Source organism: Phocoena sinus, chromosome 15 (genome assembly GCF_008692025.1).
Source record: "Phocoena sinus isolate mPhoSin1 chromosome 15, mPhoSin1.pri, whole genome shotgun sequence".
Classification (NCBI taxonomy): domain Eukaryota; kingdom Metazoa; phylum Chordata; class Mammalia; order Artiodactyla; family Phocoenidae; genus Phocoena; species Phocoena sinus.
In genome coordinates, this window is record NC_045777.1 from 21,766,636 (window position 1) to 21,786,413 (window position 19,778).

At 55.3% G+C, this 19,778-nt stretch overlaps 1 protein-coding gene across 1 annotated transcript in view; it reads right to left on the reverse strand.

Annotated features, from left to right (window-relative positions):
* VSTM2L (V-set and transmembrane domain containing 2 like) overlaps positions 1 to 18,694 on the reverse strand; it is a 34,056-nt gene extending 15,362 nt beyond the window's left edge. The window contains exon 1 of the mRNA XM_032605762.1: positions 18,340 to 18,694. Within this exon, the coding sequence (XP_032461653.1) occupies positions 18,340 to 18,460 (121 nt within the window). The 5' untranslated portion in view covers positions 18,461 to 18,694. The remainder of the gene's footprint in view (positions 1 to 18,339) is intronic.
* Between the last annotated feature and the right edge of the window lie 1,084 nt (positions 18,695 to 19,778).

The window sequence follows — 19,778 nt, forward strand, 5'->3', positions numbered from 1 at the left end:
GCCCCTGCCCACCCGGTACCCTTTGCAAACAGAGGAAGGAGAGTGGTGAGGCCCCCTAGTTGGATCCAAGGTAACCGGCAGTGTGACCCTGCTGACCAAGAGACAGTGGGAGGGACACAGCTGTGACCCTCTCCAGGTGCCACTGCCTGAGCAATGGGATTCAGAAAGTACCCACACTTCTCCCTCCTGCAAATGGAGAAAGGGGGTCCAGAGCTACTGGGGGGTGGGGGGTTTGCTCATCTCAGGATCACAGAGCTAGGAAGGGCGAAGCCAGCCCTGGAGCCTGGGCCTGCGTGACTCAGCCACGGCCCTTCTCCTCCCAGAGATGGCTGAGTGGAGGAAGCACATCTGTCCGACAGGAGGATGGGAAATGGTACATCTGGGTCTCACGGGTGGAAGGAAGGGCAGAGATGGGATGTCCTTGGGTGGGGTTTCCATGAGGGTGAGCCGGGGAAGGGCCAGCCTCCGTCTACCCTCACTCAGCCTCCCCCTGCCCATAAGCTCCCCCAGTTGACTGAAAAACCCTGACCCTGGCCCACCAGCTCTTCTTACTGATGCAGAAAATGAGGTTCAGAGCGGGCAGTATCTGGCCTGGGCCTACCCAGCAGCCAGGAGTCAGTAAGGTCAGGCTTCAGGCCCTCTCACCCCCAACACACAGCCCTTATCCCCCAACCCGGATCCCGATAACTGTCCTCTAGAGGGCACTGTCCAACAGACACCAAATGCAAGCCATGCAGGCAAGACACACGGCATTTAAAATTTTCTATAGCCGTATTTTAAAAAGTAACAATTTTTTTAAACAGATGAAATTAATTTTAATCGTTTATTTTATTTAACCCAAGATATCAAAAAATTATTTCAACAGGTATAAAATTATTTGAGATATTTTACATTCTTTTTTGTGCTAAGTCTTGGATATCCAGCATGTATTTTACATGATTACAGACACATCTCAATTTAGGCTAGCCACATTCCCACTGCCCAGTTGCCACGTATGGCGGGTGTGCTGGCAGGTGGTGACGCCGTGCCAGCCTCAGCTCCCCTCTCCCTCATACGTCCCAATTGCTCAGAGGAGGCGGCCCAGGCCCAGCACAGGGTGGTAACCCTTCCAAGGCCATGCGGCCGAGCTTGGATTTGAATCCAGGACTGTTTGACTCCCAAGACCATGCTACTCCCAGAGAATTCTAACTCTTTTTGGTGGTAGGGCTCTTTCTTAAAAAGGAACAGTCCCAAATGGCCAACCCTGCCTTGGAAGGTCCTGGAGAGGACCCTTCCTCTGGGACAGGGTGGGGAGTCTGTTTTATTCTGAGCGTAAAGGCCTGGGTGGGTACAGAGGAGGCATTTCACCCAGGCTGAGGCAATCAAGGGAGGCTTTCCAGAGGGGGTGTTGCTCCCCCCATCCCCAGGTGGGCCAGATGGTCCTGAGCTGGAGTGGGGAGGGGCACTGGCTGGGAGAATGGAGGGAGAACCCAGCTCCAAGAACTCCCGGGAGCCAGGAGAGTTGTCTGCAGGTGTAGCCACCAGCTCTTCCTCGCCACGGTGGGCTCTGATCCCCTCAGACCCTGCCTGGAGGCACTTGGTGGAATGGGTTGGGGGAGGCACCCTCAGGATCCCATTGACTCCAACCTCAGTGGTGATGGGGGCAATGCATCCTCAGGACAAGTGGGGAAACCGAGGCTCTAGACATTTGATGGCATATCTGAGTCTTCTTGTTCCAGAGGCAGCAACACGAAGGTTTGTCTGGGCTCCACCCCAAGGAAGCCCCTTCCCCCCAGGGAGAAGCTGTGTGCAGATAACTGCCAGGAGCACAGGACTGAGCTGGGGAGGAGGGACTGAGCCTGTTTCTGCCAACAGACTTGCTGTGTGACCTTGGGAGAATTTCTCCCCCTCTCCTGTATACCATGGGGGTTGTACCTCATGGTCTGAGACCCCCACCAGCTCAGACGGCCTGAGGGAGAAAGTGATGTATGTCCTAAGAGCCATGGTTTGGGCATTGGAAGGGGAGAGGTCCCTCCTACTTGGGGGAGAAGGGGACTCTGGAGGGAGGAGGAGGTGGCCTGGTCATTCAGCCAGGCCCCGAAGGAGGCGTGGATACTGACAAGCCAAGGAGGATAAAAGGGATGGTGTGAACCAAGGAGGAAAGGAGGGAAACCCAGGGAGCCTTGTTTAAAAATGATAATAATAGGGACTTCCCTGGTGGTCCAGTGGTTAAGACTCAGCTTCCACCGCAGAGGGCATGGGTTCAACCCCTGGTCGGGGAACTAAGACCCTGCGTGCCGCGCGGTGCAGCCACAAGTCATCATCATCGTCGTCCACCATTTACGGAGCACCTACTGCACACCTAGCACGGTGCAGACATCATCTCTAACAGTCTCTAACCCACTCACTCCCATTAGACAGATGAGGAAAATGAGGCTCAGAAAGGTGACATCATTTGCCCTAGACACACACACAGCTGGAATTTGAACCTGGGTCTGACCAGCGGGCATTACCAAGACCCAGGGGTCCATCAGCTCCCATCAGAATTTGTTCTGAATTATCAGGTTGAGTTCAGTCACCAGGCTCCACACGTCTGTATCCCACTTGTACACCTCCAGAGATGGGGAACTCAGTTTCTCCTGCATCCACTGAAAGTGGGCAGCCCTAATCGGCAAGAGGTTCTTGCTCCCTCTCCTAACTCTGTGACGAGGACATGGCATCCGCTTACTCAAAACCTCCAATGATGAATGGATAAGCAAAATGTGGCCCCTCCATACAGTGGAATATTATTCAGTCTTAAAAAAAAGCAAGGAGATTCTGACACATGCTCCAACATGCATGGACCCTGAGGACATTAGGCTAAGTGAAATAATCCAGGCACAAAAGGATAAATACTGTATGATTCCATGAGGTTCCTAAAGTAGTCAGACTCACAGAGACAGAAAGCAGAATGTTTGGGCTGGAAGAGGGTGGATGGGGGAGTCATTGTTTAATGGGTACAGAGTTACACTTTGGGACGATGAAACATTCCCAGATGTGGATAGTGGTGACGGCAGCACTGCAACCTGATTATATCTGATGCCACTGAACTGTCCGCTGAAAAATAGTTAAAATAGTGAAATTTACATTATGCGTATCTTAACCACAACTTTTGAAAAAACACCTCCCGTGGCTTCCCAGCCCTGCAGCGGTGTTTTCAGGGATCTGTGCCACAAGGCAACTTTCCACTAAATCTGAGCTGTCCAGTAGGGTGGCCCTGAGCCACATGTGGCTATGGAGAGTTGAAACACAGCCAGTCCAAAATGAGATGGCTGTTCAGTTAGGTCCACACTCAATTTAGAAGGTAGTATAAACATAAGAATGTATCAATAGGGCTTCCCTGGTGGTGCAGTGGTTAAGAATCCGCCTGCCAATGCAGGGGACATGGGTTCGAGCCCTGGTCCGGGAAGATCCCACATGCGGAGCAACTAAGCCCGTGCGCCACAACTACTGAGCCTGCGCTCTAGAGCCCGCGAGCCACAACTGCTGAGCCCACACGCCTAGAGCCCGTGCTCCACAACAAGAGAAGCCACCGCAATGAGAAGCCTTCAATGAAGAGCAGCCCCTGCTCGCCGCAACAAGGGAAAGCCCGCACGCAGCAACGAAGACCCAACGCAGCCAAAAATAAAATAAATAGATTTATTTTAAAAATTAAATTAAATTTAAAAAATAAAAAGTGTGACTCACTGAGGGCCATTTCCAGAAAGGCTGCTCTGTACCCAGCTCAGCAGGGTGCCGGGGCCAAAAGGGTGTGTGACACAGGGTCAGGAAGGCCTGCAGCCCCCGGAACTCCCAGCTGGGAGGCAGAATAGGGAAAAGGGTTGCAGAGGGAGTGTTTACAAGGAAGCCCCAGCTCACAGGCGAGTCTCACAGAGCTCCTGAAATCAGGGGATGTAAAATGTCCGTAAGAGGAAAACCTAAATAAGTGGGATGGAAAAACCTCCAGGGAATGAGGAGGCTGGAAGGGATGGGTGCAGGGCACCTGCCCTGGGATGGACCCAGGGGAGGCACCTGAGGTTCTCTTTGTTTCCTCCTGGGCAGCCCCCAGCTTCTGGCAGGAGGCCTGCAGCAATAGGGATCGAGGTGTGAGTCAACGAAGGCTGTTTCATCTTGTAGTAGACAGGTTTCCCCTTCTCAAGAAGTGACAGGGAATGCATTTTGTACCAAAGCTTGAGGAACTGCAGTATGCCTTATTGGGAAGATGGGGGGGAGCTGGGCACACAGCAGGGGCTCAAGTGCTCCCTGCAGAAGGAATGAAAGAGATCAAATTTCATGGACTCCTACCCTGAGCTAGGCCCTGTGCTGGGCTTCTTAAGAGGCTTAGGTCAGGCCCTGACTCTCAAGGGGCCCACACTCTGCAGGAGTGACAAACACACAAAACAGTCTGGACGAGCGCTGGGACTGAGCCTGGATCGGCACATACAGTTGTTCAGGGTGTGCACCATTCACAGAGCCATGAATCATAGTGCACAGAGATGTGCAGGGCACAGCTGCACGCAGAAGCTCTGGATGGAGATGCATGTGCTAAGAGAGGAAAGGGCAGGCCCATGTCTGCCTGGAGAGTCAGGCTTCTGGGAAGTGGGGACATGACTGGACTTAAACACTGATGGGGTTTGCACAGCTGGGGGTGTTCAGGACAGGAAAGGGCATACCAGAAGTAGAGTTTCCCAAGTCCAACCTTTGGGGGACCACCTTTACCATTTCTGTAGGATCCTGGTACCACCTGCACTATCATTTACTTAATATTTATTTTCGAAAGCATCTTTCCCTTTTTACTAAATAAATTCAGCTTAAAAGGAGACTTTTATTACTGCCATAAATGGAAAATCAGCAACACGTGCCATAAAGAGAGGGTAACAGTACAAATAAACACTACGAAAACCAAACAGCGTTCGTAAATTCTAGCCAGGGGAGGTTGCCTGCTGAAGGCTACGAGCCTCAGTCCCCATTCCTCTCATTAACAGGGGAGACCGGCGAGAGTTAGGCGTTAAATTCAGAGCAGCACCGAGCAGAAACTTTCTTCTTGATCAGAAGGGCCTGGGATGCAGGTCCAGCTGACACCAGTGGGCATCAGTGGGCAACCACCGCCACCACCGTCCCCGGCTCTGGCTTCCTTGGCCGCTGGCCCAGTCCCCCACGATTCACCTTTAGCTGGCACCTCCAAGACCTTGCTCACTCTGGCCCATAGACCTGGAAGCCTTTCCTGCCACTCACCTATACGGGGCCGCATCCTGTCTGATTCACTGTCAGTTTCCGTGTGCCTTGCGCATGGGGAGGGCTAACACCCATTTCAGGAATGAGGAGGCCCGGATGCACGCTAGTAGAATGAATGACCAAAGAAATGAATGGAGGGCTCCCTTCTGTGCTGTGCTGCTCAGACCAGGGCAGTGACTTCCTGAGGCATTGGTTTCCCTCCCCCCAAGTGGGGACAGAGCACTGTTTTTGTATTAAAACAAACATGAATATATTATGGCATAGAACACAGAATTCATGCATTTTGAATGAAATAGGAGACATCAAAGAAATACTGTCCTTGGTTGGGAGCTGTTTACTCTCCTGCACGGGGAGAACCCCTCGTCAAGGGCCTCCATCCGATCCAATCAGAAGATGCTTTCACCTCTGCAGCCTCAGGCTCCTCAGACCATGCTCTGCACGCTGGAGTGTTGATGTGTTGGCGAAAGGGGCAGGGGACCAAGAGGAAAGAGAGGGGCTGGGGGGTGGGGGGTGAAGCCCAGGATTTACAGGTGCAGATGCCAAGTTGCAGCTCCACCCTGACTTGTTGTGTGGCTTCGTGTAAGTTGCTGCGCTTCTCTGGGCTTCGGTTCCCACATGTGTCATTGTTTAAAGGCTTATTTTTTGAGGATTAAATGAACTCACGCAGGTGAAGAGCCTGTTTCAGTGTTCGGGACACAATAGGGCCTCAACGCCCACTCACTGCTGAGTGTTAGGGACACACAAGCACATTCACCCAGGTGGGGCCCCTGCCCAGCCCTGGCTGATGACCCACCCAATAACAATTAAAACAGCTAACACTTCTGAGCACTGACTATGTGCGGAGTGCCTGGAGATGCTGTGCCTCAGTCTCCTCATCTCTGTAATGGGGGTAATAATAACCACCACCTCATAAGGCTGCTGTAAGGATTAAACGCGTTAACATTTATAAAGTGACTGCCTGACACCAAGAATGTGCTTATAAAGATGTTCCCTTTTTATTTATTTATTCATTTAGTTGTAATTGAAGTGAAATTCACACAACAGAAAATTAACCATTTTAAAGTGTGCACGTCAGTGGCGTTTGATGCAGTCACAATGCGGTAAGACCCCCACCTCTAACGAGTCCCAAGACATTTCCATCTCCCCGAAAGGAAACTCTTTACCCACTAAGCAGCCACTCCCCCTTCCCCCAGCCTCTGGCAACCACCAATCTGCATTCTGTCTCTATAGATTTGTCTGTTCTGGGTATTTCACATGCATGGAATAATAGAATATGTGGTCTTTGGGGACTGGCTCTTTTCACTTAACATAATGTTTTCGAGGTTCATCCACATTGTAGCGTATATCAGATTTCACTCCATTTTGTAGAGGTGTTTCTTTAATAAAATATCTCACTGAATCCCCAATATGACCTGGGAAGTAGCCACTATCACCCTCGTCTTCTTACAGATGAGGAAACCGAGGCACAGAGAAGGTGGGGACTTGCCCAGGTCCCCTGCCAGGCAGCCCCAACACAGCCAGGTGGGCAGTGCTGACACCTAAGGCCGCGGGCAGAGTGCCTCCCCAGGTCACCAGCGCACACTGAAGGAGACAGCAGTGGAATTACAAATCTAGGGAGATTTAAGGAGAGTGAAAATATTCTGGCACTTGCAGGATTGTGGGAGTTGAGCAGGTTCCCCCAGTGGAATTCCTGCCGCCTCTTCCCACACATCTGGGCCACAGGGGATGAAAGGGTTTGGGAGGGAGAAAGGCAAGTGTGGGAATGTGCAGGGAGGCGGGGACAGGGTCGGGCAGCCAGGGACGGGAGAATGCAAATAGGCATCCTGATGTCTGTGCAGGTGCCATTTCTTTTCATCCTCACCTGTACATCCTGCAAAGCCGGTGGGGTAAGCCCATTGCACCGATGGCTAGTGAGGCTCCGAGAGGTTGAGTGGGGGCCAGAACTTGAGCCCAACAGTGTCTGATCTCAAAGCCCAGGCGTGTACCCATCCCTAATGCCTGTCACAGGCAGAGAGGGGGCGAATGGAGGAAGCATAGGGAGATTGCATCAGCCATAGTATGAGCGGTTACCCCAGAACCCCAGAAAGGAGCATCCCCAGATCCACTGAGAAGAGGAGAGAAGAGCGAGCAATGTCAGGGCCATGCAGAACAGAGCAGAAGGGGAGAGGCAGAGACAAGGGCATCCGAAAGCCAGGTGCAGAGACCAACTGGAGAGGTAAAACTGAGGCAGCCCCCTGGGATGCTCCAGAGCAGAGCTTCTCAGGGTGCCCAGCAGGCAGGGGCAGAGAGCAGAGTGGCCGTGCTGCCCCTCCTCCACACCCTCCCCGCCAGGGCCTGGCCTGGGTTACACCTGGCCCCACGTGGGACCTCGTTCCTGCCCCCGTCCCAGACCCTCCTACTCCTGTCCAACTGTGTTTGAGAAATCCAAGAATGCAGCTGTAAACACGTGGGCTCTGGAGTCAAGCTGGCCTGGCTTTGAACCGCAACGGCACTTCCTCGAGGTAGGCAAATCTCCGAGCACCAGTTTCCTCATCTGTAGAATGGGGATTGTGGGCACTCAACAGGATCATACATACCATGGAGTATTATCATGACGGCAATGACCAGGCTGCTATTCCTCTCTCAGGGGGTCTTGGTCCACCTCCTGCCTCCCCAAGGCTCCCACCTCCCTTTTCCTCACCTAGAAGACTAGCCTGACCTGGCCTTTTAAACACAAGGACTATTCTAGAACCAAACAAGCCCTAGTTGAAGGGGTTCTGCCCTACCCCAGGGCCTTTGAACTTACTGTTCCCTCTGCCTGGAAGGGGACTTGACAGAAAGCAGCAGAGCTGGGATGGGGCTTGGGGCACCCAGAACCTAGCTGGAGTTCAGTGACCACTGCTGGGGCTCTCTGGGGGGCATAAGGAGACCAGCTGGTGAGTCTCAGGGCCCCTGCCCCCCCAGGCCCTCCTGTCAGCTGTCAGCCAGCCCGCCCTCCCCCTCCCTCTCCTCTGCCTGCCTGAGACCATTAGTGTGGCTTTGTTTTGAGCACTATTTCCACTACCATGTGCTCTGGCCGCCGGGCCTCCATTAGGGACCCTTTCCTGGGGCCGCTGACAGGCAGCCAACAGCTCCCCAGCGAGCCAGCCGTAATTGCTGCCGCCTTGAAGGTCGGAAACGATTTTTTTAAAACCTCACAAAGCAAAACAGACACCCTGCCGTCTGCTCTCGCCTTCTCCGCCCTCAGCCGGGAACCAAGCCTGAGATGTCCAAGAAAGGGGGGTTCAGTTAAGACCCCCCCAACCCCAGAGACACCCTTAACATGCCAGGCTGGGGGAAAAAAAAGTTTGGGCTCTGCTCCCTTGCTTTGAACTAGGTGGGGGGCCCCAGACACCTCTCTAAGCCCCAGTTTCCTCCTGGTCAAGATGGGCGTGTTGATGGGTGCCTGGGGTGCCTGCTGGGGTGCCCATGACGAGCTTCTGACAGGAGGTCACGGGCCTCTCTGAGGACGTACATGATGCAGAGAACCAGAATGCAGGAGAGGCAGGAAGAGAGCCTGCCAAGGGGAGAAAATTGCTCAGGAATAGGTTCTGAGGAGGGAGGAACTTGGGTGTTCAAGAAAGGAAGCGAGTGTACCTTCACACACACACACACACACACACACACACGGGCTTCCATCTCCTTTCGAGCCCACATTCCCATCATGCCCTGGACACCTGGACCAGCCCCATCATCCTATGAGCCCAGAAACTCAGCCCCCCAGCCCCCGGCAAACAGTCTCTCCTCTCCGCTAGCCCCTCCAGCCTCCAAGTCCTGTTTGAGCCCCCATTTCAACTCACAGGGCCATCCCCACCCAAACGCCAGCCACGCCCTGTGCCTTCCCCACTCAGAAACCCTCCAGGGCTGCCCCTGGCCCGGGAATCAAAACCAAGCTTCCCAGCCTGTTCTCAGTACCTCCAGCTGCAGCCTGCTTTTCCGGATATGCGCACACGACTCTCCAAATGAAGCCCCTTCCAGACCCAGGCAGTCAGGCAAGGCTCCCTACTGACCACCAGTCTCCTCTCAGCCCTGATGGTCCCCGGATACAGGCAGAAAAGGAGTCCGCCTCCCCCAGGAAGTCGTCCCTGACTGCACCAGGACACAGCAACCACTCTCGCTGGAAACCTCCAGAGACCTCCCTCCAGTGGCTCACCTGCCCTGTTTCCTGGGCTCCCACCTCTGGCTGACTGTCCTCCATTATCTCTCCCAGTACTCACCCCCTGAAGACACTCACCAAGAACTTGCCAGGAAAGTGAATGAAGCTTCTTCCAGGTCACAAGAGAGCACTGCGTGGGGGAGTGGGGGGAAGGACTCCAGAGCCTGGCTCTGCTGCACACCGGCCCTGTGTCCTAGGGCCAGCCCTGGCTCCTGTCTGGACCTCAGTTACCTCCCCAGTGAAATGAAGGCTGCTTCCCTGGAGTCCCACAGGTGGGCTTTGGGGGCAACACACCCTCTGATGCTGGACAAAACCATGTGGCATTTTTCTGAGGAAACAATCCAGTTTTCATCAACATTCCAGCTCTCAAGAAGATCACGACCTCCAAAAAAATTAGGAACCACTAGTCTAGACAATATCCAGCGTCCCTTGTAGCTTCCCCACGTGGTCATTCACTCGTTTATTCGCTTCATGCATTCAACCAACATTTCTTGGGTGCCTGCTCGGCGTGGGTGTCGTCATCATGCGCAGAATCTGTGTGTGTGTAATCCTGAGATGTCCCCTGAAGAGAGGAGCATGTGTGTGTGTGTGTGTGTGTGTGTCTACAGAGAGAGGGAAAGGGAGGACCAAGGTGGGAGAGATGAGAAGAGGGAGGGAGAGGGATAGAGCAGACACAGGGAAAGGGACAAAGAAAGATGGAGAGAGACTGAACAACAGAGATAGAGATCGAAAGAGAGAGAAACCCACGGAGAGAGATCTGGAGGAAGAGGGGAAGGCAAGCATGTACCACCGATGGGCAATGCCAGCCCCCCTAATTGATGGCTCTGAGCGAGGCCCCCCTCCCGGCTCCGGCTCTAACCTTCCAGATGCTCCCAGAGCCTCCACGCCTCGCATCCCAAGGGCACCAGCTTGGAGGGGGAGGCTGGTACTGACGCAAAGGCAGAGGGCACCTGCCTGGCCCCTTAGGCCAGCCCGCTAAAGGACCTCCCAGGCCCCTTCCCCCACTGCCACAGCTCCTCCAACTGCATGTGAGCAAATACCCTACCCGAACATTCACTCTAGACTCCGGCTCAGACAAAAACAGCAGCCCCCCAGTAGAACACTCGGGCAGGCGCGCCCACACCCCCGCTGCTCCCCACTGACAATGCTGGACTTGGATCCAGGAGCTTAGACTCTCAGCCCTGGGCTCTTTCATCCAGACCCGGGCCTTCTCAGCATTCTGGCATCACGGACCCTGAGAGAATCTGACGAATCCAGGGCGCCGCTGCGGAACAAAGCACCTGCCCACGAGCCCAGGCGGTTTGGCAGCCGGGAAAGGACAGATGAGCGGGTGAAGAGCCACAAGCTGGGCTCAGGCCTGGCTCTGCCATCCAACATCTGTGTGTCCTCAGGCAAACTGCATCATCCCCCAAGCCTCAGTGTCCTCATCTGTAAAATGGGAGCGCCCTCCTCACAGGCCGGGTGAGGATTAGATGAGAGGAGGAGGGGGAAGTGGCAGGCACAGAGAAAATCCCCCATGAGTGCTGGCTGGTGTTTTGGTTCATAGCCCGAAAGGCCACTGAGAGCGAAGCACCGTGTGCTGGACGGAATCCCACGCCACCGTCGGCTCCATCCTCACCTGTTGATTGGAGGACAAAGAATAGCGCTTGGGAGGATACAGATGGAGGTATTCTAGATGCTTAGAGCTTAGGAGAACTCGGCACCGTTCAGGTGGGGAAATTGAGAGGGGCAGGGACGTGCCAAGCCACCCAGAAGGTGGAGGCAGTGGGAGGGTGGATAAAAACCCAGGTTCCATTCCCTGCCCCAATTCTGGCACTTTAACTGGCTGAAATGACAAAGGAGTCACTAGCCCCACCCCTCAACATGGGGAGCAGCAAAGGCCCCACTCCCACCACGTCCGTTCCCTGTGTGGGACCAGGCATCCCTGGAGTCCGGAGCTCCGCCCACCTAAGCCCTTGTCCCAGCCCCACCACTAAACTGCTGGGTAAAAGATCCTTATTAACCGCCCACTGTGTTCTGCCTTCTCTGCCCACTTCACCAGTCTTTGCTCCTTTGGGAAAGAAGGCAGGAAAACCCCCATGACATCCCCAGCTAATAACTGGTCCAGCTTACATACCTTCTGTGATGGGGAGCTCACCACTGGGTACCTTAACTGCTCCAGGAGTGAGCGCCTTTCTCCAGGCTGAACATCATCCCTGCTTCTTAACTCATCACAATTTATACTTATATGTATCTTATAAGTTTAGTTGTCTGAGCAAGAGCCTTAACTGTCTTCTTCACTGATATGTCCTCAGTGGCTAAAAGAGCCTGGTCCATGGCAGGTTCTCAACTGATATTCGTTGAAGGAATGAAGGAAGGAAGGAATGATCAAGCTTCCAATAAATGGCAGCAGCCCCTGTTAGGCCAGCAGTTCCCAGTGTGAGGAGTACGGAGCATGAGATGGGAGGGGCTGGCCTGCAGGCCAGCAGCCCCCAAGTCCAGTCATCCCCGCACACAGATGGGCCTGGGTACCAACCGTACTAGTATGTCGTTTGTGTTTTTCTATAAACTAACCCACTATGTGTTTTTTTTTTTTTGCGGTACACGGACCTCTCACCGTCGTGGCCTCTCCCGTTGCGGAGCACAGGCTCTGGACGCGCAGGCTCAGCGGCCATGGCTCCACGGGTCCAGCCGCTCCGCGGCATGTGGGATCTTCCCGGACCGGGGCACGAACCCGTGTCCCCTGCATCGGCAGGCGGACTCCCAACCACTGTGCCACCAGGGAAGCCCCGGGGGCTTCTTAAAGAAGGGTTTCAACTGGGTATGGTGGAGCTGAGTCCTCTGCTGGCTTCGAGAAAGGGGAGGGGACACAGCGGTGGGCAGGGGGACCCGGAGGAGGAGCAGCCCCTCTGCCCCCCCATCCCCACTTCCCTTCTCCACAGCAGCAGGTACCAGAGGGATCCCGGGATCACCAGCTGGGAAAGGAGCGGATTTATTCCCCCAGTGAGATCACTGCCCCTTTTCCTGTTGGAAGAATCTCACTGGGGTCTGGGAGAAGAAGATACATCCTGGGACCCCATTACCCTCAAGGCTGCAGCATCTCATATGCACCCCAAGGGACTGGGCCTGAGTCCACCCACTGCAAGGTGAAATCAGCCTTACCCACCCCAGATGTCCTTGTTGTGGTCAATAAGGATGAGGAGGGGTTCCAGTTTTGTGATTTTTCTACTAATAACATGGATTTCTAATGAAATTAAAATTACGTGAATGTTTAAAACAATACTGACTTGGAATGAGCAAAAGTTGAAGAATTTCAGACCTTAGACCTCTGCCTTATCCTCCTTGCCACCCATTCAGTCATTCCCTGCCACCTCCCTAGGCTGGGCATTGTGGAGGGTACCAGGACACAAGGGAATCTGACCTGTACCCCCAGTCATTACAATGGGAGTGGTGAGAGTGGCCGGATGCCGGCCACTGTATAGCCAGCTGGCCCCAAATCCCCTTAGGGGCCGAGAGACTCTTCCCACGACCCCCTCAACAGCCGGTTCAGTCCCTGAAGTCCAAGGTCATGGCCAGGCACCAGGAGGTGGGGTTGCTTCATGTTCCCTTTCCCCTCTTTCTGACACCTGCCCCTCACGTGGGTGCCAACATCACTGTTCACACCACGTACTTCCTCTCCTTACGCATATGATTTTTCTCAACCTCCAACAGAAGCTGGAAAGTCACTGAGGCAGGGTCCTGGTCTGGGGGTTGCCATGTCTGCTGCTGCACAGCTGGGGCATGGAATGTGGAGGTCACCATGCTCACTCCTTCCACCACAGGAAGTCTCGTGACCTTGGGCCTCTCCCTCGTCCTCTCTGGGACACAACAGCACTGTGAGTGTGGGCCCTGGAGCCACATTCTGGGCTCCGCTCTGGGCTCCAACACTTGCTAGGTGCGTGACCTTGGGCAAGCCTTCAACCTCACCACGTCTCAGTTTCCTCATGAAAACATTGGGCCAGGGAAAGTCCCCTCCCCTTAGGGTTCTTATGAGGATCAAATGAGACAATGCCATTTACGGCCCTGGCATGACAATAAACATTTGCTTGCGTATAATTTTCACTCTCTTTGTATCGAGTTGGGTCAGGTGATCCCAAAAGCCAAGCACTAACCTCCCATGCAATTTGGGCACACGCTCTTTTGCCCGTGGCCTTGGTCTTCCCCTCTGTTAGATGGGTAGAAGGAGATGGTCCCAGAGGTCCTGCTGGCTTGGCCTGAGCCTTAGTGATTCATTCCAAGCGCTCTATCTCCTGCCTCGGTGGCTGGTGGGTGGGAAGGGACCACTCTCCTGGCACCCCCCCATCCTGCCCACTTGTTTGTCAACAGGAGACTTTCCCCAACACCCCTGCTGTCAGGGTGGCAGCGAGCCAAATTCCCCGTCCTGCCGGCTGCCTGTGGCTCCCCTTGCTTGGGGAAAAGGCTGAGGGAGCCGCTGATAGGCAAAGTGTCAAAAGCAATTGGTGTGAAGGACTTGGGGAAAACCGCTTGCGAGGGTCAATTCCCTACCGGAGGCCGGGAAACCCTCAGCCCAAGGCGGAGTGTCTACGGGCGTAATTGATAGAATAATCACCAACACCGGAGACAACGGCGAACACATTTTTAACATCATAACCTTCAGAAGACAGCACTCAGTTTTCTCCATCTCCCAGCCACCAAACTAGCCAGCTTACTGATAGGGAGATACCTATAGTTCGTTGAGGAACGCGAGAAAGCCAGAGTCATTTTTCAGTGCGCAGGCTGTTTGCCAAATGGCCCGGCGGCCCCCGCCCCCTCCCCCAGCGCCCCGCTGCTCCCTCCTGGCAACAGAGAAAACCTCAGGACAGTGAATCACTCAATGGACAAAGCGCCAGGCCAAACCAGGATCTTTGTCTGCTGCAGGGTGTATTAATAATTTAGGGTGTGAGTGTGTGTGTGTGTGTGTGTGTGTGTGTGTGTGTGTGTGTGTGTCAGCGCAGGGGCGGGAGGATGCATGTTTGCTGCAGTGTAAGGCTTCCTGGGGCTCCTCTGAGGGTCCACATACCTGCTCCAGCCTGGACTTCTTCCTCCCTTGCAAAACCAGACCAATCCAGCAGCCCCTGGCACCAGACAACTTCCCATCCCTACACGTCGCATCAGGTTTGAGTGAATACTTAAGGCAGTGGGCCCCAGACTCCAGACTGCTTGGTAATCATCTCGGGAGCTTGTTAAAATGCAAATTCCAGGGTCCCATCAACAATCATTTTGGCCAATGGGTCTGGGGAGGACCCCAGGATCTGCATTTTAACAAACTCCCTGGGTGATTGCAATGCAAGAGGTGCACAGAGATCTTCATAAAGATCCTGCCTTCCGGGGACTTCCCTGGCAGTCCAGTGGTTAAGACTCGGAGCTTCCACCACAGGGGAGCATGGGTTTGATCCCCGGTCTGGGGAAAGTAAGACCCCACACGCCGTGCAATGCGGCCAGAAAAAAAGAAGACAAGATCCTGCCTGCCGTGGACAAGATCTAGAAAGAGTCCTGGAGAAGGAGGCTAATCCAGCTTCCTGCTTCTGACTTGCATGTGGCCTCAGCAAGATCCCATCACCTTTCTGAGCTACTGGCTCCTCCTGGTGGAACCCACTGCCTTACCAGTTCTCTGGGGAAGTGGAAGGGAGTCCCTTGGGCAGAGCTGGGCAGAGGAAGGAGACCCATCACACAACTGGCCAAGCCTGCCTCAAGGCTGTCCCGGAGGAGGAAGGCCCAGAGCATAACTGCCAGACACACCTTCAGTGTAGGCACAGCTCCCCAGCTCTCTGTACAGACTCAGTGACCTTGGGCAAGTCACTGGCCCTCTCTAACCTGTTTCCTCATATGTCCAGCACCAGCCTTGCACGAATAATGTCAGCCTTAGTGAGTTAACACTGGCAAGGGGTTTGGTAGCACCCGGCACACAGTAGGCAGTTCATAAATGTCAGCTCTCTTTCCTCCCACCCGCTGTGCTCATGGCAATGAGCTAACCCTGTCTGATGAGGAAAAATCAAAGTAGCTGCCATTAATTGAATACCTACTGGGCATAGACACTGACCATCACCACCCCCGCCTCCCACTTCCCTGAGGGCTCCCTAAGAGGCAGGTACCACTCACTCCCCATTCACTCCTCATGCCTTTAAAAAGCCCTCTGCGAAGCAGACTGAGTGGAGGTAGCAGGGAGAGGGGAAGCGAGATAGATGTCCTTGCGGACCCATCTGACCCCGGGCTTTCCCTGTGACAAGCCCCAGGGCGAGCAGGCGGAAGGCGTTAGCCTGGCGGCTGGGCTGGGACCGAGCTAGAGAGGTGAGCAGCCACCAGGCGGCTGGGGTCAATGGACTCCTCCCCGGGACCCCCGCTGCCAGCCTCCTACCCCTACCCGAGACGCAGAGACACCTGCCTAACCCCGGCACGTTTCCTGCATCAGCGGAGGACACGCGGAGCCCAGGAATAATGAAATGATGAGGCTCCAATCTGCTAAACAGCAATTTCTGGGCTTTTCCGGCACACACAGCTTTTATTAAATTGGTATTCTCCTCGTGAACACACACGGCTATTAGACATGACCCACTTATCCGCCGTGTCTCACTATCATTAATAACGGTTTCTTTTTGTGATTAAGTGAGTGGCTCCAAACCCTTCCCGTGGTTTTGGGCGTTTGGCCTGGCAAAGGGGCAGCACGGGGGCTCCTCGGCATCTACTACCTGGTGACTCTGAACGTGGCAGTGTTGGGAGATGGCAGTCTGGCCCCTGCAGAGCAGCCTGGCCTCCTTGCTTCTTGGGGGACAGAACGAGCCCTAGAGGGGTGACTCACTGGCCCAGAACTGCATGGCGGGTCACTAAGAGAAGCCAGGTTCCCCCGCAGCCAGTGCTGTGTCCTTGACATCCAACCCCTCCTCTGGGCCTCTGCTGGCCCTCCCCAGGGTTCAGTAGGGACGTTACAGCTAGTGGGGCAGAGCTGTGCCCTAAGCACGCCTGGCACCAGGGGGCAGGCACACAAAGGGCAAACCCTGCTTTCCTATGGGGGGGGTCACCTTGGGGCCTCAGGAATGACAGAGTGGCACCCAGATCCTAGGGGTCTGGTGATCCAGCGACAGGATGATGGTAAGCCTCAGAGACCCAGTCCTTGTATGTCTCGGGACCGCAAACTCAGGAAAGCCCTTCCTTGGAAAACCCTCCTAGTGTAAGTTCCAACTGTGCCAAGGAACTGAGCGAACTGAACAGAGCCAGAAGGGGAGCGGAAGGAGGAATTCCCAGTCTCCCTTGAATGGGAGGGAATCTGACAGGGAGATGAATGTCCTGGAAAAAGCAGTGTCTTTGCCCGACAGACCCTGGGGCCAGTCTCAGCTCAACCACTCACTCACTGTGTGACCTTGGGCGAGTCCCTTTACCTCTCTGAGCCTTGATTTTTCCATCTGTAAACTAAGGATCAAAATAAGCCTTCCCCTATTTACCACCACTGCAGCCAGGTCGGTAGAAATTAGATGAAGGATAAGAAGGGTACGTAAATGGTACACAGAGCGGTTTCTGTTTAACATGGTAAGGAGGAAGGGTGCAGGGAGTCATGGTTCCCAAAAGCAGAGTCCCTGAGAAGGGCTTTGGAAGCGCCCCCTACCTTCCGAAGCAATTCCACTCATACATCATGCCCCAGCAGCCTTCTCTGATTACCTACTACCATGGCCCTCACTCTTTTCCATCAGAATAAATCACCCAGTTCTCTGCCATTTGTGCAAACCTCTCCCCAGCCCTGGGCATACAGTGCCCAGCATTGGTGCTGCAGCCTCTCCTACCAGATTGGAAGCCTTTGCAGGGAAGAGATGGATGGACAAAGCGTCTCCATTTTCATCTATGCCCTGGTCCCCACACCAGAAGGAGCCTGGCTCATGGGGGCAAGGGGCGCCCCCAGAGCTGCCAGCTTCAGACAATCCAACTCTACTGCCAACTTGGGCTCCTCTGGGGCTAGAAGGAGCTTCTGACACTCAGGCAACCAGTGCTGGGAATGTTCTCTTGCTCCCTGGCTCTCACAGTGGCTGAGTTGAGATTTCCCACCTTTCAGTCCTCCAGGGTCAAAGATGAGGACGGGTGGGTACCCTGTTGAGGGATGGCAGGGGCTTCCTGTCCCCCCGCCTCCCCAGAGGCAGACAAAAGCTCCTGGCTTCCCTCTTCCCCTTCCATGCCTCTGGCTGGAAGCAACAATGCCAACTATTCCAATGTCTTCGAGGGGCTCCCACCAAGCCTTCGTCCCCAAGATGCCACCCACCTGACAGGGGTGGCTGCAGCCCAGGCTACCAGTTCTCAAGAGGTGGGGTCTTCTGTCCCCCAGGACCTCTCCCAGTGGGGGAGGTGTGGAGAGGGAAGGGACAAGGACAGCTGTGGGGTTAAACCCACAAAGGGGAAAGGCAGATGGGCGGAGAGCGGTGGGTGAGCAAAGTGTGTTCACAAAGTGTTTGTATATGCCAGTGTGTCTGCAGGCAGGCGGGCAGGCAGGAGTTGTGCGCTTGGGTGCCAGCTGGCAGGGTCTGAGTGCTCCAGCCCTAGTGCCTGCTGTGTGTGTAGTGAGCATATGAGTGAGAAGGGGGATCTGAGATGGTGTCTGGAGATGTGTGAGGGAAGGAGTTGTGAGTGTGAGAAAGCAGTGAGTGTGGCTGTGTGTCCGTGGCTGTGAATATGTGTGTGGTCGTGGAGGTGTGTGTATCGCAGGGAGTTGGGGGGGGGGGGTTGGAGAGAGCCCTCCGCGAGAGGGGCATAGGGGGTACCCCCTCCTCCGCAGGGGTGGCCAGGGAGCCAGGGCCGGTCCATAGACCCGGCAGGGGGCGCCCCGGGACTCCCGCCACCGTCAGCACGGGTTCGAGCCCGGGGACGGCCAAGTTGGAGCCGCGCGGCCCAGGGTGGGGTTTGGCGTGGAAGTCCGCGAGGGCGGCGACCCAACTCACCGTGGCCGGAGATGTGGTTGTCCCAGGGCGCGTGGCCGGCGGGCCGCGTGGCGCCGCCGAGTTGCAGGAAAAGTGCCAGGTAGTGGAGGGCGCCCAGCGCCACGCCGAGCAGGGCCCCCATGGTGCGCGCTCGGGCCGGGGGCGCCGCCGCCTCACATCGGGGCTCAGGAGACCGCAGACACCACGCCCGCCGTCCCCTGCCCTGTGCGGCCTGGTTGCCCCGCTGCGGCTGCTGCCCCTCGCCCGATGAACCCGGTCTGGCCCCGGCTCCAGTCCTCGCCCGGCTCCGGCCCAGCCCCGGCCCAGCCCCGGCTGCGGTTAGCAAGCGCACGCCCTACCGGCCGTCTCCGACTGCGGGACTCTTCCCTTCCGCGGAAGGCCACTTCGCTCGGTGCCGCTGCCGCCGTACCCCCTCCCTCCCACTCCCTCCCGCCCGCCCAGAGGAGGCGGCGGCGGAGGGATCTGTCTCTTGATTTATCATCAAAGTTTTGCCCAGGCTGGGATTTTTAAAGCGGTACCCGCAACTTCCCCGGCTGGAGAGAGCAGGCGGGGGGGAGATGGGGTGGAGGAAGCCACCCCAGGGACCCGGTTCCTGCAAAGCATAACACCGCTGGCTTCAGAAACAGAAATGCTCTCCATCGGGAAAAGGAGAAAAACCAGTCGACCAGCCGCCAGACCCAGCGCGCTCAGGAGGGTCTCCTCAACTTTGCTAGCAGGGCGGTGCCGGAGTCAGGGAGGCACGTGGGGGTGGGGTGGAGGTGAGGTTGAGGTAGGATGGGAACCTGGGCTGAGGCACAGGAGACCTGGTTAGACCTGCCTGCCTTTGGCTCCCAGTGTGATCGTGTCCGGGTGTCTACCCCTGTCTGAGCTTCAAGGTCTTCAGCTGAGAAGTGGGAATAATAGCTGCCTTCAGGGATCCTGGTGAGGATTTACAAAATCGTGTGTGTAGGGTTAGGGTTAGGGTTAGGGTTAGGGTTAGGGTTAGGGTAAAGCGCTAAGCATAATGCCGCCTTCGTGGTAGGAGCTCAATAGTTATTACTGTTGCTGTTCCCCTCTCTGGGACTCAGTTTTCGTGTCTGTAATAGTGGGCGTAAGGCAGGCTAGTTGCTGGGTCTTCTTCTAGCTTAGAGATGCTGGGCCCTGCACAGTGGATTGGATCGCCCCCTTCTGGACTGTAGGGTTCCCTTCCTCGGACAGATGGGCATAGTGGAATGTTGGGCGGGTGGTGAGGGGGAAGGAGGTGGTGGTGAATGAAGCCATTTTCATTCCCAAGAGCAGGAATGCAACGAGATACTCCGATTCCTTCTCCAACTGCTTCACTGGGGCTGCTGGGACAGACCTTCAGTACAGACACAAGGCGGACCTACTGTGGCCCCATTTAAAAGAAGATTAAGCACAGTAAATCAGAGAAGTAGCTTCTCTGAGGCCCCACAGCGAGT